The 21,765-nt window shown below is 45.9% G+C and overlaps 2 protein-coding genes and 2 long non-coding RNA genes across 5 annotated transcripts in view; 2 read left to right on the top strand and 2 right to left on the bottom strand.

Moving 5' to 3' along the window:
* LOC110368142 overlaps window positions 1–21,765 on the bottom strand; it is a 192,741-nt gene that overhangs the window by 23,148 nt on the left and 147,828 nt on the right. The gene's annotated exons all lie outside the window — the stretch shown is intronic.
* LOC110368022 (nectin-3) lies at window positions 1,547–6,542 on the top strand. Its single transcript, XM_036132344.1, has 3 exons — window positions 1,547–1,735; window positions 5,101–5,442; window positions 5,903–6,542. Exons 1-3 carry the CDS (start codon window positions 1,675–1,677, stop codon window positions 6,100–6,102), a joined length of 603 nt encoding a protein of 200 aa, XP_035988237.1. The 5' UTR covers window positions 1,547–1,674; the 3' UTR covers window positions 6,103–6,542.
* LOC105923856 lies at window positions 11,061–13,701 on the bottom strand. Its single transcript, XR_004929589.1, has 3 exons — window positions 13,555–13,701; window positions 12,265–12,603; window positions 11,061–12,151 (listed from the first exon to the last, which is right to left on the bottom strand). It is a non-coding gene; the product is annotated as a myelin-oligodendrocyte glycoprotein (long non-coding RNA).
* On the top strand, window positions 13,557–21,593 carry LOC118560818. Of its 2 annotated transcripts, XR_004929601.1 has the most exons (4): window positions 13,557–13,664; window positions 17,513–17,558; window positions 21,120–21,155; window positions 21,354–21,593. It is a non-coding gene; the product is annotated as an uncharacterized LOC118560818 (long non-coding RNA). The 2 variants fall into 2 exon arrangements; XR_004929600.1 differs by lacking the exon at window positions 13,557–13,664 and having other exon boundaries at window positions 16,994–17,558.

Genomic DNA, 21,765 nt, shown 5'->3' with positions numbered 1-21,765 from the left:
TACATAGGCGGATAGACAGGTGAGCGGAGGGAAACTAATCAAGGACAGGTGGGAGTGATTAAGGGAGCAGACAGGAGACTAGAAAATAAACCTAAGACAAAACCAAACAAACCACTCACAGAACTAAAAGCAGAGCTAAAACAGGGACCAGATAACTAACACAATAAAGGGGCTAAACTAGAATCCAAAAACGGAAATAAACCCAAAGGCGAAAAGAGCTACTGTAACCAAATAATAAACATAAACCAGAACAGATCGTGACAGAAACCTGTGGTGAGAGGGCTGTTCAGAGCGATGGATGGAGAAAAACATAAATTAAACTTATATAGCAGTCGGTGCTGTGCTGGTTTAGTTACTGCAGGGTCAAAAGCTCCAAAGATGATTGTAGTCGTTGACCACAGAAATGACACGTTTTAATTAAATATCTCCACAATCTGTTTCATCCTGCCATGAAGCCGCCTCTGTCTAATAGAGTTGTTAGTTAAAATTCACCAGAGTTATATACTGAGAACGTTTCTTAGATGTGCTTCTCAAAATTTCTCTAAGTATTAAAGCGCCCCTTAAACCCACGTTTCATTGTTTTTAAGCGTTTTAGAAGCTTTTGTTTTCTAAAGTCTGGACGGTGACAAATGGAAAACTCTGCCCTTATAAGGCAGCAGCTGGGGCGGCAGGACTGAAGGGGAGGCATCTGGCCACAAGAGGGCGACACTGTCCTCCATGTGATTTAGTTTAAACCCTTCAACTGTGTTCAGGAGAGAATGTTGGAGTTTAACTTTGGAGATGTTTGATCAGAGGTGATCATGTGGATGGGAGCTAACACATGACATAATATAAGATATATATGTATATATGTCTGTGAGCTAACATCACAGGATAAATACTCAGGGGTTTCCCATCAGGCATTGGGTGGGTGGTGCTTAGGATCAGGAGGAGGAGGATCAGCTGAGCGTCATGAAACCATTCTCATGTATCCAGAGCCACAGGAGGACGTCAGACATGTGGGACCTTCAGAGACACCGTGTCTCCTGCCTGACTGCGGTGCAGGACTCCTCCGGTTCTGGTCCTGGTCCCGGTCCTGGTCCTGGTTCCGGTCCTGTGACAGAAGGCTCGGTTCTCCCCGCACTTTCCTCTCTGCTCTGTTTGGATCCACAGTTCGGCTGCGGCTGAAGCGGAACCGGTTGCTGGTTCGACCCCACAAGGCACAAGGGTTAGCAGGCAGGGGACAGGTGAGTGATCAACACCTGGTGGGAGGTTTTAATGCGGGTAAAAAGTTTAATGCTTTCTAAAATCTTCTGGACTCAATCAACGAACATTTATTTGGGTCCAATCTGTGCGTCACGTGGTTTGCGGTCCGGACACGTGGATCTCCGCTCATTTCACTCTTAGGGCTCTTTTAAACCAGCCAATCAGAAAGCTGGGGCTCCTTAGGAGATCCTGACCACTAAAGAAGTGATCTTCTGTGATCTGGTCCACCGTCATCTGGCTTTAGGCTGCAGGGAACCATTGAATGAAGACAGCTGGAGAGGACAGGAGAGGACAGGACAGGAGCAGCGTGGCTTTTTCTTTTTTTTCTTCTTTTTGCGCACGGCGCAGATGGAGGCGGTGGTCAAAATCCAGCAGAGCCGCGCGCAATAAAGGAAAAAAAATCGTCTCGAATAACTTTTTCCGGGGACCATGACTTTCCTCTTTGTTTTCTTCTTCCTCTCTGTGTCTGCAGCTTCCTCAGGTCTACCAGGTAAGCTGCGGCAGACCGGACCGGACCGGTCCGGACTGGTCTGGTTTTTATTCTGCGTCATTTTCTGACTTTTAGACGAATAAGCTCCGAAAACACCCTGAGCTCTTCCTTCTTAAGCAGACATAAACACGATGGTTTGACTAAGGGATGCAGTTTAATATCTGTATTTTAAACCATTAAAGTCATGTAAACATTACGTCATGCGCCACAGCCTGCGGTGACGTCATCCAGCAGGAGGAGGACTCAGCTGGCAGATGGTTCTGTCCCGGTGCGTCGGTTCTTGGACACAAACAGAACCAGAGACATGGAGACATTTCTCCATTTTAACCTTTCATACATGAAGTGCCGTTAGAATGAGGCTTATTTTCTGCTGTATTTATTTGTTTAAAACCAAAAACAGGAAACATGTCTGACTTTCCAGAGGAAGCTGAGCCAGGTGATCAGGTTTAGTTTTCCTGAGGAAGATCTCATCAGTCTGCAGAACGTCTCCTTGTTATTTCAGATAAAGAGAGTTTGTAAGGCTGCTGATGAGAATTAGAACAGAGCTGAGCATCAGCATCACTTCTAATTTCATCGTTCTCCATGTTTTTCTCCTGTTCAGTGGCTCCAGTACTGAATAGCTGCACATGAAATGATTCTTTGAGGGGTTTTTTCGTCTAAAGCGTTAAAAACCTCCAAAGGTTTTCCTGTTTCTCCCCCTGTCAGCTGCTAAGCAGTAGAGGAGGTGGACGGCCTGCAGAGCTCTCTCCCTGACTGTTAAAGGAGCAGAAACAGACATGAGGTTCAAACTGCAGCTCAGGCATGGTCCACAGCATGGAAGCATGTTTTTTATTTAGCATTAAAGCCATTAACGGCTAACTGAGGCCATTTCCAGCCACCGACTCCTGACTTTTTACTGCCAGGTCTGATTTCACAGCATGACGGGTTCCTGCATCAGGGACAGCTTCTGATGATTCAGCAAACTCTTCAAGCCAGAAAAGTGTTGAGCTGTGAGAAAAGTCTGAACTGGCAGAAATTGCCCAGCCTTTCAGGAGGAAGCTAGAAATAAATCCCAATTTAAAGTCTGGAGATTGAATCACTCCAGTCCCGCAGCGTTTAGATGCCTCCCTGCTCCAGCAGCTCACTTCCTGAATCAGCCTCGGTCCTTCAGAGCCCCGGTGTGGAGACATCCGTCCGGTTCGGCCGCTGGACAAGGATGGCAGCTCTGTAGGACTGGACTCCATGTCTGTTAGGACAGCCAGGATGGACGTCCTGCTGCAGCCTCAGCCTGGATGGACTCTGTCTGTTAGGACAGCCTGGATGGACGTCCTGCTGCAGCCCCAGCCTGGATGGACTCTGTCTGTTAGGACATCCAGGATGGACGTCCTGCTGCAGCCTCAGCCTGGATGGACTCTGTCTGTTAGGACAGCCAGGATGGACGTCCTGCTGCAGCCTCAGCCTGGATGGACTCTGTCTGTTAGGACAGCCAGGATGGACGTCCTGCTGCAGCCTCAGCCTGGATGGACTCTGTCTGTTAGGACAGCCAGGATGGACGTCCTGCTGCAGCCTCAGCCTGGATGGACTCCATGTCTGTTAGGACATCCAGGATGGACGTCCTGCTGCAGCCTCAGCCTGGATGGACTCTGTCTGTTAGGACATCCAGGATGGACGTCCTGCTGCAGCCTCAGCCTGGATGGACTCCATGTCTGTTAGGACATCCAGGATGGACGTCCTGCTGCAGCCTCAGCCTGGATGGACTCCATGTCTGTTAGGACACCCAGGATGGACTCTGTCTGCTGAGGCTTCAGCAGGAGGTGAAGCAGAATCTGGTCTTGTAGCTTCATTAACTCCCAGACTGCCACATCTGGACCTGCTGCAGGCTGCAGGCCATCCTCTGCTCCACCAGGTTCCTCCAGGAGACCAGACACAGGAACCCAGTGACAGCAGCTGATCTGGAAGCAGGAAGCTTCTCTGCTGAGGACCAGTTATTGAAGCTGCAGCTGAACCTCAACCAGGAATCTTTACCTCTAACTCTGGTTAACTGTCAGGCTACTTCCCCTTTAAATTCAGTCAAGTAGATCTTTATCTATTTAAACGTTGCATTCAGGATGGTGTAAATATTAAACCTATTTTTCTAAAGGAAACCCTTCTGGGAGGGTAAATCCTCACAGATTCAGCAGATCAGCTGCTGCTCTGCTGAGAAAAGGTTTTATTTGTCTTTGGGAACATTTTGCTTCATCAGAGGAGCTGATCATCTAAAACAAACAGGAAGTAGATGTTGCTAAAGCCGGGCGTACACTGTACGAGTTTTTCCCCTTTTCGGGCAGCTTGATCGTACGGGGGGGGGGGAACTGGCTTCTCACGACTACCTCCCCATCAGGAATCGGACGATCAGTGAAAATCAAACATGTTTCAAATGCAGTCGGCCATTGTGAGGTTTTCATGAGCGCCTCCTGCTGGTGAAGCAGAGCTACGACAGTTTACCAGCCGTTTTCCCCCAACCTGGCGCAGTGCGCACGCGCAAACAAGTAGATCTAATTGACTATCGTGACATTGTTGATAAACGAAGAGCAAAAGGCTGGGGTGTTAAATGTGCACGGCCGCCAGCTTACCTCAAGTTCTTTCTGTTAAACTGACAGACCATAGTAGTCATGTTTCCTCAGCCATGTCTTTGTCCAAATACGTCGTCGCCTTTTCTTTTTAGGGCTTTCTGCACACAAAATTGCACATATTGCCAAAGCAGCGCGTTTCTCTCCGGTAATGTTTACAGTAGCCATCGACACTTCCGTCTTCTTCTTCTTCTTCTTCTTCATCATCTTCTTCTTCTACAGTATGAGCACTCCGGTCGCGTCCGAGCGTCGCGCCGTACACAGATCGTGAGCGGTGAACTTTTTAAACCCCGCGGTTCTGTCGCACAGTTTGAGATGTATATAAGTACCACGACTGAAAAAGTCGTACAGTGTACGCCCGGCTTAACTGGAACAGACCTCAGATCAGTGATGGATGTTCTGCTGTATTTTCCACCAATGAGACTGATAAATGCTGGAGTCTCTCATCGGTCCACAGGTCGCTGCAGCTTAGTTTCTGAGCTTTATGGGAACATTGAGGAAGACGGCGGCAGAAGAACCAGCTGATCAGTCATGTGACATAAACAGTCACTGGGTTAGAACAACTCTAACAAATGTTTCCTTCTCCTCCTGTGAAATTTTGTGAATTAATTATTTTCCAGAATGCTAAACGTTAACAGAAAGGTGACTAATGAAAACAGCCCAGAGTGTGTTATCAGGCGGAAGCAGAACCTTTCCACGCCCCACAGGGCTGACCTGGGATCAGTTATCTGATGAAGGCTCTAACTCCTGCTTTCCTCTCCTGTCTGGTTCTTCCAGAGCGGCAGGCGGTGACGGCGAAGCCTGAGCAGAACGTCTCTCTGGGATGCCTGGGACCCGCCGGTGGAGCGGTCCAGCTCCTCACCTGGACCAAAGTGGGCCACGACTCGGACTACGTGTTCTTCTACCGCAACGATCGGCCGTACGAGGCCCAGCAGCACCAGGCCTTCAGAGGACGCGTGCTCCTGAGAGACGCTGAGGCCCTGCAGGCCGGAGACTTCTCTGTGGTCCTGCAGAACGTCAGCGCTGCAGATGCAGGAACCTACAAGTGTCGGAGCATCTTCAGGAGCCCAGCAGGCGACGTGGGAGAGTTTCAGAGCTCCGTCAACCTGACGGTCTCAGGTGAGGGTCCAGGTGGGGACGGACCTGCTGCTTTGGCAGCTCTGACAGGGATCTGGGCTCCAGGAACGCCGTCTACATGTTCTAGATCTGGGGTCACCAACATGGGGCCCGCGGGCGCCCGGTGGCCCCTGAGGACCACATGTGGGGCCCTGAGGCTGGTTATAAAAACGGCTCAACCTGCCAGGGAGCTGCTTCTGAAACAAAGCATGAGAAAGATGGTAAATTTACATAAAGTTAAGGTATAACTCCTCTAGGTCAAAGGTCAGAGCTGCCAATGAAGTAGTTCTGTTTCAGAAAGGTTGGTGAGCCCTGGTGGTCTAGATGTTTTAGTTTTACATCTACAGAGGCCGCCCTGCTGTGAACACGTCTCCATGTTGCATGAAAGGTTAAAGATTAGATAAGTCAGCCTGAGTGTAGGAAGTGATGCCAGATGAACGTTTTACTTGTTTCCTTTCTGCAGGAAACGATGAAGAGGAGCTGGAGGAGAGCGGAGACCAGCTGATGACCACTGGAAGTGATCCGTTTCTGTTCCTTCTAGCTAGCTTAGGCGTGGCCACAGTTCTTCTTCTTCTTATCATGGGTTGTGCTATGTTCTGGAAATCAAAGTCCAGATCAGTGAGCTTCCAGGAGAACAAGAAGAGGTCAGATGAACTTATTTGATTCATCTAGCCTGGATTATTGCACAGGTTATAGCACAGGTTATAGCACTTTGTTTAAATAGCTTACATTAAAGCACTTTGCACTTTCTGTAGCTCTGCGCAGCAATCCCCCTGTCCTTCACGTTTCAGAAGTCTCACCTAATTTAGACGTTACATTTCCTCCTTGGCTGCAGAAAGATGCCCATGATGCACTGCTTTAAGGTCAGGTGCAGATGCAGGGACACGTTTAAATCATGCAGGACAGTCGGCTCAGAACCAAGAATGCAGGCCGACTATTTAAAGCCACATTAAGTAGGAGAAAATGTTAAGTTTGTTGTATAAAATAAGATAAATATGAAAATAATCACATTGCACTTAAACTCTTAAAGCCTTTTATAAGCTCAACGTAAACGTGTGATTTAAGATGTGTTTTTAACCCACATAAAGCATTACCTCACATCATTCTGGCTGGTGTTTTGTTTAATTCAAACTGTGTCATGTGTTCAGTGGGTTTGCTGGTATTCACAGGAAGTGACATCACATCCAGCAAAGACTGCTCCAGATGTTCAAATAATAGCTGCTAGCTCCTATTCCTTCATTTCAGCAGTAACAACTCTGTTGTGGAGAGAAAGAGCTTCAGACTGTCACGGTCAGCGTCTCCATGATCAGAGATGTCTGAGTAGAGCAGGCAGTGAGGAAGGAGGCAGGAAAGGAGCCTGATGCTTCCTCTCACGGCTAGTTTAGCCTAGGAACCTAAAGCCGTACCTTACCGGTGCTAAGAGCCATTAAGGTATCCCATAATCCTTTGGCTTGACGTATAATCCACCTGACAAGAGTCAACAAAGACATATAAGTTAGTAGAACTCTATGGTTCTACTAACTCTATGGTGGGGAGGAACGGAGCTTTGGCTGCTGTGGAGCTGCATTTACAGCCTGAGTCCTGAGCCATGATGAGGAAATATTCTTAAAGTTTTACTCTCACATAGTCTGAACCGTCCGTTGTCCGTCCGTTGTCTTCCGCTTATCCGGGGTCGGGTCGCGGGGGTAGCAGCTTCAGTAGGGAGGCCCAGACGTCCCTCTCCCCAGCCACTTGGGCCAGCTCCTCAGGAGGAATGCCAAGGCGTTCCCAGGCCAGCCGGGAGACATAGTCCCTCCAGCGTGTCCTGGGTCTTCCCCTGGGTCTCCTCCCGGTGGGACGTGCCCGGAACACCTCACCAGGGAGGCGTCCAGGAGGCATCCTGACCAGATGCCCGAGCCACCTCAACTGGCTCCTCTCGACGTGGAGGAGCAGCGGCTCTACTCTGAGTCCTCCCCGGATGACTGAGCTCCTCACCCTATCTCTAAGGGAGAGCCCAGACACACTACGGAGAAAACTCATTTCAGCCGCTTGTATCCGGGATCTCGTTCTTTCGGTCACGACCCAAAGCTCGTGACCATAGATGAGGGTAGGAACGTAGATCGACCGGTAAATCGAGAGCTTCGCCTTTTGGCTCAGCTCTCTCTTCACCACAACGGATCGGTACAGCGCCCGCTTCACAGCAGACGCTGCACCAATCCGCCTGTCGATCTCCCGCTCCATCTTCCCCTCATTCGTGAACAAGACCCCAAGATACTTGAACTCCTCCACTAGGGGCAGGACATCCTCCCCAACCCGGAGAAGGCACTCTACCCTTTTCCGGTTCAAGACCATGGTCTCGGATTTGGAGGCACTGATTTTCATCCCGGCCGCTTCGCACTCGGCTGCGAACCGCTCCAGTGAGAGCTGTAGATCACGCCCTGATGAAGCCAATAGGACCACGTCATCCGCGAATAGCAGAGACGCAATCCTAAGGCCACCAAAGCGGATCCCCTCAACACCTTGGCTGCGCCTAGAAATTCTGTCCATAAAAGTTATGAACAGAATCGGTGACAAAGGGCAGCCTTGGCGGAGTCCAACTCTCACCGGAAACGAGTCCGACTTACTGCCGGCAATGCGGACCAGACTCTGACACCGGTCGTACAGAGACCTGACAGCCCTTATTAAAGGGTCCGGTACTCCATACTCCCGGAGTACCCCCCACAGGATCCCCCGGGGGACACGGTCGAATGCCTTCTCCAGATCCACAAAGCACATGTAGACTGGTTGGGCAAACTCCCATGCCCCCTCAAGAATCCTGCTGAGGGTGTAGAGCTGGTCCAGTGTTCCACGGCCAGGACGAAAACCACACTGCTCTTCCTGAATCCGAGATTCGACTATCCGACGGACCCTCCTTTCCAGAACCCCTGAATAGACCTTACCAGGGAGGCTTAAGAGTGTGATCCCTCTGTAATTGGAACACACCCTCCGGTCCCCCTTTTTAAATAGGGGGACCACCACCCCAGTCTGCCAATCCAGGGGAACTGCCCCCGATGTCCACGCAATGTTGCAGAGCCGCGTTAACCAACACAGCCCCACAACATCCAGAGCCTTAAGGTACTCAGGGCGAATCTCATCCACCCCCGGAGCCTTGCCACCGAGGAGCTTTTTAACTACCTCGGCAACCTCAGCACCAGAGATGGGAGAACCCGACCCAGAGTCCTCAGGCTCTGCTTCCTCAATGGAAGACGTGTTGGTGGGATTAAGGAGGTCTTCGAAGTATTCCGCCCACCGACGCACGACGTCCCGAGTCGAGGTCAGCAGCACACCACCCCCACTGTAAACAGTGTTGGTACTGCACTGCTTCCCCCTCCTGAGACGCCGGATGGTGGACCAGAATCGCTTCGAAGCCGTACGGAAGTCTTTCTCCATGGCCTCTCCGAACTCTTCCCACGCCCGAGTTTTTGCCTCGGCGACCAGCCGAGCCGCCTGCCGCTTCAACTGCCGGTACACATCAGCTGCTTCTGGAGTCCCACAGGCCAAAAAAGCCCGGTAGGACTCCTTCTTCAGCTTGACGGCTTCCCTCACCGCTGGTGTCCACCAGCGGGTTCGAGGGTTGCCGCCACGACATGCACCGACAACCTTGCGGCCACAGCTCCGACTAGCCGCCTCAGCAATAGAGGCGTGGAACATGGTCCATTCAGACTCAATGTCCCCCGCCTCCCTCGGGACGTGTTTAAAGTTCTCCCGGAGGTGGGAGTTAAAGCTCCGCCTCACAGGGGACTCCGCCAGACGTTCCCAGCAAACCCTCACAGTACGTTTGGGCCTGCCCGGTCGGACCGGCTTCCTCCCCCGCCATCGGAGCCAACTCACCACCAGGTAGTGGTCGGTGGAGAGCTCCGCCCCTCTCTTCACCCGAGTGTCCAAGACATGCGGCCGCAGGTCAGATGAAACGACAACAAAGTCGATCATTGAACTGCGACCTAGGGTGTCCTGGTGCCAAGAGCACATATGGACACCCTTATGCTTGAACATGGTGTTTGTGATGGACAATCCATGACGAGCACAGAAGTCCAACAACAAAACACCACTCGAGTTCAGATCAGGTGGGCCATTCCTCCCAACCACGCCCCTCCAGGTCCCACTGTCATTGCCCACGTGAGCGTTGAAGTCCCCCAGCAAAACGAGGGAGTCCCCAGGAGGGGCACTCTCCAGTACCCCTTCCAAGGACTCCAAAAAGGGTGGGTAATCTGAACTGCTGTTTGGCGCATAAGCGCAAACAACAGTCAGAACCCGTCCCTCCACACGGATGCGGAGGGAGGCCACCCTCTCGTTCACCGGGGAAAACCCCAACGTGCAGGCACCGAGATGGGGGGCAACAAGTATGCCAACCCCAGCTCGGCGCCTCTCACCATGGGCAACTCCAGAGTGGAAGAATGTCCAGCCCCTCTCAAGGAGACTGGTTCCGGAGCCAGAGCGGTGCGTCGAGGTGAGTCCGACTATCTCTAGTCGGAACCTCTCAACCTCGCGCACAAGCTCAGGCTCCTTCCCCACCAGAGAGGTGACATTCCACGTCCCAAGAGCCAGCTTCTGCAGCCGAGGATCGGAACGCCAAGGTCCCCGCCCTCCACTGCTACCCGTTACACATTGCACCCGACCCCTTTGGCCCCTCCGACAGGTGGTGAGCCCATCGGAAATAGTCTGAACCTGAGGTGTATAATCTGCAGCTCTGGAGCCGTCAGCCTCTCTGGGTAAAGAAATGCAGGTTCAGGTATTTTCACCGTTTCAGGCTTTAGTTTCCACAACAGAACGGCCGTAATGATACCAGGGATCAGTTTTTGTTCTATTAACTGGTCCTCTGGCTACAAAGTGCAGGTTTTCTTCATTTCCTTTTGTGTAGGAAATGTTGTGAAACCTAACATTAGTCATCAAGTTTTAGTTTAACTATGAAACAATTCACACAGCTGGTGTTTATATAACTAGACAAAGGGTCATTTGGATTTTACGGATGTAGAAAATGTTATTTGTGAGGAAAAAGAAAATAATCTTGGTTTGTGAAGGTTTCTGGTTTATTTTGCATAAATTATTACTGCAATATCAGAACTGAAAAGGGTAAAATCACTTCATAGCTCTAGATTAAATCAACACATTTAGCATAATTGACATTATTTTGCCTGCATCACTCTTTAATTAAACCTACACTGATGTATATAAATGTTCCTGATGTCTGGATGGAGCTTCAACACTGACAGCAGGCGCATTGCCCTCTGGGTAAAAACGTTTCTGTTCCCCAGTAAACCTGGAGTGTTATAAGAAGCTTTTCCTTAAACAGGAAGTGAAAGTGAAACGTTAGGAGTGGAGAACCGGAGGCCCAGCAAAGCTCTGGTTCTGTCGTTTTAGGAACCAAGGACCGGCTCTGGGAAAGGTTTCAGTCTGAATCCGTTCTCCAGACGAAGCTGTCAGACCTTCAGAGGGTTAAACTGGAGGCTGAGCAGAACTAAACCACCTCTGGGATTAAAGCAGCAGTTTGTATAAGCAGCTAAAGTATTTATGGCAAAGGTCCAGTTCTGTTCAGAAGGATTTCAGACATTCCTGGCTTCAGCTTTCATTTCTGAAACCAGCTGAGAAAAAAGGAAAACGACACAAACATTCAAAACATTTTTATTTATATGAGAAACATGTACAAAAATATAGCTTATAGACAGAAATAGAATCACAAAGATTCAGACTGAACAGAAGGTTATTCACAAATAGGAAAGAAAAACCTTGTAGTAGTTTCACATTAATCTCTACGTTCTAATGATTAGAAGAGATGTGCAGAGACCGTTAAGGAAATGTTAAACCTGTGAATGAATCCAACAAAACAACAACAGCTTAACCCTGGTAGGTTTATCCCATCACCAGACTCCTGCACCCAGCGTCTACCACGTCCTGTCTATATTATCTACATTATCTACATAATGTACATAAAAGGTGCATTCTCCCTCTGTGAGAGGAAATGTGTTGGATGTGGGGTGGAAATGCTCCTAAAGGAGGGAGAAGTGCAAAAAAAGGTGCAAAAACACAAAGCTCCATGGCTTTTAATAAATTAATGCTGAAGTGAGGTAGGGTCTGACATAAACACAGACAACCAGGACCTAGTGATCAGATCAATGCTGACTGGACCCAAACTAAAAAAACATTGAATCCAAAACATCAAACTATCTTCTGTCCCATTAGCTTCTGCTAGAGTGCAGATTTCTATCTGTACTAAAAGGTGTGTTAATAATGTAGCGTTGCTGCGTTCAGTTAGACAGCAGGACCCTGCAGAGGACAGGAGGGGGGGCTAGTCTGCTCTGATTAATAAGAACAACACAACACTGTTTTCATCCTCTGAAGTAGATAAAGCTTATAATAAAGCAACTACCAGGGAGAACAGGCCAGTCCATAATAACACGTTCCTTTAGGTTCTGTTTGCCTCACCAGAACCAAACTTTCACCTTTAAATACTTTAAGTTTTGCTTCTTGTTCCTTTTTGCACGCCTGGTTTATAGCTCTGCTGCCAGCTGCTGATGTGAACTTTTCTTTCTCCTGAACACCAAGAAACCAACAACAGCAACAGCAGCAACAAGACAAGCCACCGACAGTCCAACCCCGACATGAAGCTTCACACCAGCTTCTTCTCCTGAAGCTACACTCTGGACATCTCCTGGGTCATCTGCTCCTGCGGTACCTACGTCCGGTTCCTCAGGGTGTTCTGCAGATCAGACACAGACCTTCAGTTTTCTGACCGCTGAGGACAGAATCCACCAACAAATGTTTTCCTGCAGTCTGAACTAAACAGGAAAAGTCGTTTTATTTCAGATGTACCTGAAGGCATCGCGGTCCTCAGCCGTATGACCACCAGGTGTTCAGCCACGTTGGTGTTGGTGCTCATCAGAACCAGACACCTGTACGTCCCCGTGTCCTCCATAGAGACGTTCTTCAGGACCACAGAGAAGTCTCCATCCCTGGCGACCGCCGGGTTCTTCAGAACAACGCGGCCCCTGTAGGCTTCAGGCTGGTGGTTGTCATAGGAACGGCTGTTACGGTAGAGGAGCAGGTATTCATCTGCTGGATGACCGTCTTTGGTCCACTTCACCACGGTGACTGCTGCTCCGCTGGGGGCCTGACAGGGCAGGACAGCATCCTCCCCTGGTTCCACCTCCACTGCAGAAAACCAGATGAGACCCGGTCGTTATTACAACATAGAACAGAAGAACAGAACCTGGTGGACAGGAAGCAGATCCTCATGAGATCCAACCTGTCTGAGAAACCAGTGGCTACTTCCAGCCACAGGCAGAGGAACCCGGGTGTTTAAATGATATAGAGATAAAAAAAAAAGGATAAGAAAAATTCATAACTTCAAAAACTGGGATGCATTTTAGCTAAAAAACGTTCTAATAATCTTATCAGTGTTAATAGCAAACACATTTCCCCATCTTATTTTGATGAGGTCATTATTTAGTATATTGCTTATATTACATTTTACAACATTCTACTGCAACTTTACTGATCCCCAAAAAACTGCTTTTGAGAAATTTAGTTTTTTGTCCTCCTCCCCCCCCCAAAAAAAGCGTGATTTATGGCCTTGTAAGAAAAAAGGTTCCAGACTGACGGGTTCAGGCTGTTTAAATATGGTTTAACCAACAAGTCCCAGCCTGCACTGGCACTGAGTGCCTCCCTGTTGGGCTTGTTGTGTCACTGTCAATAGAAGTTGACTTCATGTGATGTAGGCAGGTCTGCAGGACATTCAGTCTCACAGCAAAGAGAAAATAAACTTGTTTATCCACCTCCACTCCCCGCTGGACGTTAAACTTCAACTGAAGCTAATCTTTTATTGCATGTCAGATTTCACTAACAACAATCTGCTATGCAGAGTAAATCTAATGCACTGTGGTTAAAACAGACAGACTTCACTTTCTGACCTTCTTTATAATCTAAAACACTTTCTCTCCTTAGAGTTTAACACTCCATTGCTGCTGTGTTTTATTTGCAAACTGCTGCAGAAAATCTCCCAGAGGACTAAGTTCAAGGTTAGTTATTTATTGCCCTACATTTCACCAGCAGTGCAGCATACTGCAGACTTCCTGTTCTACAACGACAATCCACAAAACTCACCATCAGACGCAGAAATCTGCAGAATCAAGGGCAAACATGCAAGGAAACGCAGAACAACCGTCATATCTGTAGCAGGAACGTCGAAAACAACAAGATCGGGGATTGAGAAAGTAGGTTTTGAAAGCAAACAAGATGGCCACGCCCCCTTGTGTGCATGAAGGCGTGGTATTTAACTGCTGTTGTTAATTTGCCAAGCTGGTTGGAATTTCTTTCTTTTTCTCTCTGGCAGAGAGAGTCAGGGTGTGTTAGAGCTTAGCAGCTACGTGCTGCCAAGTCTTATTGTAATATTATGCTTTCTGTTACTTTTACCTCCAAGAAGGGCTTTTTGAGGCCAGAACAATGCATGAAAACTCACCAAACTTTACCAGAAGTTGTCCCCCGAGTGAAATGGCAAGATTTTAAAGGCATACTATGCAACATTTTTCAGTTAATTAATGTGTTCCATATCATTTTGGATGATTAAATGAGTCATTTCAGGTTGAACAAAGGTTTTCTCGGCCGCCCTGGTGGTCTGTGGGGGAAATACCGCACTTGAGCGTACCAGGAGCTCCTGGCCCGCACACACAGGCTCAGAAGTCTGGTGCAAGACCGCGAGAGTCAGTCTCGTTTTACGGCGAGAACTCCATGTGTTTTTGCCCTGCCATTCACTATATGCACGCGCGAAAGCAACAAAGAACCACATCTTAACGTCAAATAAACATGCAGTTTTTTATTATTATTATTTTATTTTTATTTTTTTATTTTTTTTTTATGTTGGTGAGGCGGGTGTTAGCACTGCTGGAAACCCTGATGTTCATACTTTCACTGTGTTAGTCATTGTTTGTACTGCCGTTTTTTTACTTTTCGCGCCTGGCTTGACGGAAAAACCAGAACAGCTGAGCATCTTTATGACAGTACACTTTTACTTTCGCCCTCTGGGGGGAGCCTTGCTGGAAAATCAACCCCGGTTGCATAGTCTACCTTTAATGTAACTAAAAACGGATGTGGACGAATTGCTCTACAGCGCCACCTAGAGTGAGTTGGGCCAAACTAAGTTGTAGCGATTTTAAATTTGGTATATAGGTAGATCATGCAAAATCAAGAAAAAAAGTCTGTTGGGGGTGTGGCCTAAAACCAACAGGAAGTCGGAAATTTTAGGTCTAAGGGTCATTTTTTGCCATCTTTCACATTTAAACCTCTTGAGCTTTTACAAACTCCTCCTTGAGATTTTGAGCTATCATCTTCAACTTGGCTCAGTATGCATCTAAACTATGGAGGATTAAAAGTTATTAACATGGTGGAGCTATGACAACATCTAGAGGGCATAGCTCCGGTGCAAACCTTACATACTCACCAAATACTTCAATCCTCGCATAGAAAGGTTGAATTGAGAATTTCTTGGTATGATCAATCCCTCTCAAGAACCTGATGACCTTTTGTGGTCAAAGTCTGACATCATCAAAGCCACTCCCCCTCAGAACAGGAAGTCACTTTTCCACGTGGAAAAGTGCTTCTCTGACCCCATTGCCCTAATCAGCTCGAAACTGTCAGATAACTTGTTGGTCTCAGATCCTTTGGAGCACAAACAGTTTTCACAATGGGGCGGCAAAGTGCAACATCACACCATGACCATAGATTTGTCTATAATCTCCACATTTTCCATCTAATCTGCACAAAATTCGATATGAACGAGTTTGGGCCACCCATTTTTTTATTATAAACCTCTCATTCTGAGCAATGAGAACACATTCATTTTTGATCTGATTGTCATAAGACTTTGGCAGAATAGGTATTTATGTAAGTAATACTTGATTTTTGCTAATTAAAAGCTAATTTGGAACTCTCTGTCCCTTTAAAGATCTGAGAATGAGGAAAACATTTCCGTCCTTCCCCTGCAACATATCCAAGCTTTGGTAGTGAGACTCCTAGATTCACAGGAATAACAGAAGGGGAGGGGAGATGGGACTGATTTTAGAGGGCGACTGTGGCTCGATGGGTTGAGTAGTCGTTTATTGTAAGGTTGTCGGTTTGATTATAGCTTCCTCTTTTCACATGTCAATGTGCCCCTGGGCAAGACACTTAATCCCAATTTACCTGCCTATCTAGGTATTGGTGTATGAATGTGAGTGCGGTTGCATAGGTGGGGGAAGAAAGGAGGGAAGGGGGAAAGACCAGACCAGGAAGCAGAGCCGTAGTTTAACACACCTCTCTACAGCTTCTGTACTGTTGCCCTACTGTACATTACCCTATTGAGACGGTGTCTTTCCCATGGCCAAAACTAAACAGACTAAAAACTGATTTAAAAGAAGCAAATCATAAAAATCTCATAAAAATCAATTTGACTCAACTTGTACCAAAAATTAAAAGAATTAAATGTGGTCTATTAAATATAAGGTCTCTCCCTCCGAAGACTTTGTTAGTTAATGAATTGATTTATGATAATCACAATTGATTTATTTTGTCTCACAGAAACCTGGCTACAAGAGGACTATGTTAGTATAAATGAGTCAACCCCCTCCAGTTATTCAAATTTCCACATTCCCAGATCTGTGGGAAGAGGAGGAGGAGTGGCAACCATCTTTCAGTCTGATTTATTAATTAGTCCCAGGCCAATTAATAATTACAGTTGTTTTGAACATTTAACCCTCAGTTTCTCTCATCCAAACTGCAAAGCAATAAAACCTCTTCTGTTTGTTGTTTTGTATCGTCCACCAGGCCCTTACACTCAGTTTTTGGATCAGCTGTCAGACTTATCTGATTTGGTGACAGACACTGATAAGGTTATTATAGTGGGTGATTTTAACATCCATGTTGACACTGAATGTGATAACCTTAGTGTAGCCTTTAAAACTATCCTAGTTTGAATTGGTTTTGGTCAAAATGTGCATAAACCGACACACTCTTGGCTTCATACTTTAGACCTTGTGCTGACATATGGCATTGATTGTGAAGAATTAACAGTATTTCCTCACAACCCTGTCCTATCTGATAATTTCTTAATAACATTTGAGTTCAATTTAACTGAGTTCTCCACCCACAAAAGAAGGTTTGATTATAGTAGATCTTTATTGGACAATGCTGCATCAAACTGTAAAGAGTCTGCCCCCCTCTTAATATCCTCAGTATTGCAGACATACCCTGGAAATAGCAGCAATGCTGTTTCTTCCCATTTACAAATAGACGTCTTTGTTAATGGTGTGACTTCCTCATTGCGTTCTGCATTAGATAATGTAGTTCCCTTCAAAAAGAAGGTGATTATTCACAGGAAGCTGGCTCCCTGGTTTAATTCAGAGCTGCATTCATTGAAGCACAATGCAAGGAAATTGGAGAGAAAATGGTGCTCTACACACCAAGAGGAATCCTACCTAATCTGGAAAAACAGTCTACTGTGGTATAAAAAGACCCTTCGCAGAGTTAGAGCAGCATATTTTCATCATTAATTGAGGAGAATAAAAAATAATCCTAGATTTCTCTTCAGTACAGTTGCAAAACTTACCCAGAGTTGATCCATCCATTCCCTTAGCTCTTGGCAGTTGATTTGATGCTGTGTGTTATATCTGAAATCTTGGTTCTTCAATTCTTACCACATTTATCCAGTTTTTCTGGGATTTTTGTTCTTTGTTTTTGCTTCTTCTGTAGCTGGTGATACATCTCTACAAGTTTCTCACATAAAGCTCTAAAAATAAGGAGCATCAGGGCCGTGAAAGCACCATGAATGTGTAAAAACATTTTGATAATTCTAAAAGTGTTTAACATAGAAACATTTAATTGTTAAGATTTCCTACTTTAATGGGTTCTTCTGTGATCTTAACAAAAGAGTCATAATTCTTACAATCTGAACTAAAGAGTTAAACAGGCGATAACTGTATTTCCTGTTAACTAAAGAAAAACCTTCATCAAAACAAGCTGCCACACCACCACAGAACAGAGGAAGGGGAGGGTTTACCTCAGTGACAAAAGACTCGTCTTGATTTCACAGAATCACTGAGGAACAATGAGAGCGACATCCTCGACATGGCTGTTCTGTGAGTTAAATATCATTTACTTTTCTGTTGCTTTATTTAAGATGCTAATAGATGGAGAACCAACAGGATAATTAATTATCTGCAGCTACCAAATTACAATAAAACCAGTGAAAATCAGCCATTCAAAAACATCAAGGATAAAGGAAACAGAAAATCTGCGGCAGGATCAAAAATTCTTTCCCAGATCATTCTGTCTGTTTTTCCTTCACATCATTTATTTGCGATGCTCTGAAAAAGTGAAGCCAGCCAATTAGTGGCACAAGGTGAGATTTTTAAAGGCTTTAAAAAGGTAACATCACCAAACTGGTATGAAGCCAGGCTAATTTCCTAAACCTTATGTCAGTAAATATGAATAGAATGGCGAGGATTGCACTTGAGGAGAGGGTGGCACTGTTGTTTTATGGCAAGACGACCTCTGGTTCGAACCCCAGCATGGGGTCTTTCTGCGTGGAGTTTGTATGTTTTCTGTGTGTGTTGAATCTCTCCAGGTACTACGGCCTCTTCCCCCAGCCCAGAAGCATGTACATTCGGTTAATTGGTGTCTGGTAGTCTACACTCTCTAGCTCTTCGACAGACCCTGGAAGTAAAAGCAAACTATAAACTTATGTACATATATCTCCTTCTCATGCATAAAGGCCTTAATAATCAAGCTCCATCATATATCAGAGCTCTGATTACCCCGTATGTTCCTAACAGAGCACTTCGCTCTCAGACTGCAGGTCTGCTGGTGGTTCCTAGAGTCTCTAAAAGTAGAATGGGAGGCAGATCCTTTAGCTATCAGGCTCCTCTCCTGTGGAACCAACTCCCAGTTTTGGTCCATGAGGCAGACACCCCGTCTACTTTTTAGACTAATCTTAAAACTTTACTTTTTGACAAAGCTTCTAGTTAGAGTGGCTCATGTTACCCTGAGCTACCTCTATAGTTATGCTGCTATAGGCTTAGGCTGCTGGAGGACATCAGGGTCTATTTCTCTCACTCTGCTGAGTTCTCCTACTGCTCTCCAATCTGTATTGTTTGTTGTTATTTCAGCTTTTAATATTATTCTCCATCATTTATCTCTTCATAGAAGTTACACCTGGTCAGGCGTTCTGTTTGCTGTGACATCATCCAGGGAGGCAGATCATCCACTATTACCATTTAACATAGAAAGTACTCCTGGGTCAATGTGAGCTTCTGTGCTTTCTGTGTCTCTGCTCTGTCTTCTCTAAGCCCCAGTGGGTGGAGGCAGATGAGCGTTCACACTGAGCCTGGTTCTGGTTCTGCTGGAGGTTCTCCTCCCTGTTAAAGGGGAGTTTTCCTCTCCACTGTCGCTTCATGCATGCTCAGTATGAGGGATTGCTGCAAAGCCATCAACAATGCAGACGACTGTCCACTGTGGCTCTACGCTCTTTCAGGAGGAGTGAATGCTGCTTGGAGAGACTTGATGCAACCTGCTGGGTTTCCTTAGAGAGGAAACTTTCTCACCAACCTGGAGGATCTGATGGAATCTGACTTTGGAAAGAACCTTGAGATGACATGTATCATGAATTGGCGCTATATAAAAAATGTAATTGAATATGGGACTGGTTCCCATCTCCAGATGTTACATAACAGACCCGGCGGCATGGGCAGGTATTGGGGGGCCTGGACTGGAAGCTGTCTATATTTTTTTATTTTTACCTCGGCGTGGCCATCATTATATTAGTATTATCTTCGATTTGTCAATCATACAATTAACCAATCAAATCAACGATTGAAGGCAGCATGCTAGCAATCACAGCTGGAGAGGGGCGGGTCGCTGAGTCAAACGTTCTTATCCTTCAGAGACGCTACGGTTTGGCTGTGGTCACCGTCGGTGTAGGTAGAGCGGGATGGATATTCGGTCTGATTACCAAACAATTACATGAAGAGACAACGAAGCAAGCAAAAGAGAGCTGGAAGCAGTGCTATTAATTTCTGTTTGAAACGTCAGCATTGAAGTCAAGACTGGAGTAAACATTCACGCTAGGTGGGTTAGCTAGACAGCTAAGAGCACCAGGAGCAGAAGCAAGCAGTAAAACTGCAGAACTGAAGAAACTTGGGTTACTTGCAGACAGAAGGGAACTCTGCTTTGTTCTGGTCCTTGTTCTCCTAGCTGCTGTAATTACAGAACCTCTTCTAGTATGAATTTTTACTTCAGTGTTCAGCCTGACACCATTGCTGCTGTTCATCAGCCTGTATGCTTATGCTTGACTTTTGAGTCCAGACACAGCACTATAGGTTATCCCACTGTTAGTTTCCAGTAACCCAAACCCAGCATAAAACCTGCCCAACTTAAAAGAAAAAAACAAGCCCAAATCTCAAACTCTCTTATGTTAAAAGCACAGAACTATCAAACACATCAGATGTGCCATTAGCACACAACTGAGCTGAAGCAAAGAAAAAAACTCAGCACAAAATGTACAATCAGGCAACCAAATAACACACAAGATCACTTTAACAATCATGATATATCAACCGGGAAAAACCCTACTTCTATCAAAGGCTTTCCATCATGAGTAATAAATCTACCCTTAATATAAACTTAATTTCTCTTACAGAGCTCAAACATTTCTCTTTCACAGCCATGAAAATGTCTAAGTTGATCAGTAGAACTCAACACCTATTGGGGTGTTTACATTGACCAATACAATTACTTAGTTACACTTACCTAGTTTTCTTGTTTCATTATAACTAAATAATATTGTTCATTTTAACTATTATTCATTGACGTCCGATTCGACTCATTTCAAAAATAAATTGACCAGTAAAATGAGTTGAAGGAGATGGCATTTTATTAAAATGGTTTTAGTTTTCTGCCGGACATAGACAGCTATTTTGATATATTTTGTTAGTAATTCTTTCTAAAAGCCCAACAAATGTTGTGAAAAGCTTCCCAAATGTTTACAACCTGCCCATGAGCTATTTCTGATCCAACTCAATGTGTTCAAAAGACGCATAACTGGGATGAAACCTGCCTAATTTGGAAACATTGAATACACTATTGCTCTTTGATTGTTCGGGGTTTTTTTAGAATTTGGGATTTTATTGATCATTTCTTTCTCAGCACTGTAGGAGTAGTCACAGAGCCACTGTTCAGCCTGAAGCATATAAAATGTTTTTTTGAAAAAGTGTGCCCCCCTGAAAAAATGAAATGCCCCCCTGTAATTTGTTTCTACAGCCAGGTCTGATACATAATAATGTAGAAACCGCTTGTCAAAAGCTGTTTCTCCATTCTGGGTAATAAGTGTAACAGTCTAGCTTAATCAGACCCATTTTGTATAAATTCTGAGCTTCGTTTAGCCTTTTTTATCTGCTATGCCGAATATTTATCTTTAGTGATGGGCATCCTCTGCATCAGATTTTCTGTGGGATTCAAGACAGGACTTTAGCTGGAAAGGTTCCGTTTTGCCAGAATTTATGTTTTTTTGCCTATATGTGGAAACATTTCTCCTTAATATTTGAGTTCTGTGTCACTTGCTGCTTAAGGCTCACTTTTGTTCCATTTTTGTACGACAATTTGGCCACCAACTGTTTTTGAATAAACTTTATCATTCATTTTAGTGTTGACATCAGAACTTCTCTGGACAAGAAACCAAGGTTGGTAAACCCTTCATAAATGTATCCTCCCAGATCTCCAGTTTTTTTTATTACCACAAACATTTTACTACTTTAGGACAGATGTTTAAGGTGACATCTGGGTCTTTATGGTTGAAATAGCTCTCCATCTACCAATGCAGACCATTGTGTCCATGAAGGTGCAATGATGTAATTTACTGAAAATCTATTTTTCTTTAGCTGGTGTGACTGTGAGTCCCAGCAGATCTCAGTTCTTTGAAGGAGACTCTGTGTCTCTGAGCTGTGAGGAGGACAACAGCTCTGCTGGATGGACTGTGAGGAGGAACACAACCACAGAAACCAGGACTCAGTGTGATGAATGGGGCGAAGCTACTAACTCTTCATGTACCTTCACTGGTGTCATCACAGCAGACAGTGGAGAGTACTGGTGTGAGTGGAGAGAGGGAGCAGCCAGCAGCAGCAGCAGCGTCCAGCTCACTGTCACTGGTAAGATCAGACTGTGGAGTTAGTGTTGATGAAGCTGTGTGGAAATGGATGAAATGCTGTAGTTTGTCTCTGTGTTGAGGTGGATCAGTGATCCTGCAGAGTCCTGTCCTCCCTGTGATGGAGGGAGATAACGTCACTCTGAGCT

Source organism: Fundulus heteroclitus, unplaced genomic scaffold, assembly GCF_011125445.2.
Source record: "Fundulus heteroclitus isolate FHET01 unplaced genomic scaffold, MU-UCD_Fhet_4.1 scaffold_49, whole genome shotgun sequence".
NCBI classification, from domain to species: Eukaryota; Metazoa; Chordata; class Actinopteri; order Cyprinodontiformes; family Fundulidae; genus Fundulus; species Fundulus heteroclitus.
This window is presented reverse-complemented; position numbering and strand designations above follow the sequence as displayed.

Excerpts from the sequence above, each read along its gene's own strand:
- LOC110368022 (XM_036132344.1), top strand. The coding sequence starts at position 1,675 with ATGACTTTCCTCTTTGTTTTCTTCTTCCTCTCTGTGTCTGCAGCTTCC. Across the intron at positions 1,736-5,100 it reads AGCTTCCTCAGGTCTACCAG|AGCGGCAGGCGGTGACGGCG; the intron begins GTAAGCTGCGGC and ends TGGTTCTTCCAG. Across the intron at positions 5,443-5,902 it reads CGTCAACCTGACGGTCTCAG|GAAACGATGAAGAGGAGCTG; the intron begins GTGAGGGTCCAG and ends TCCTTTCTGCAG.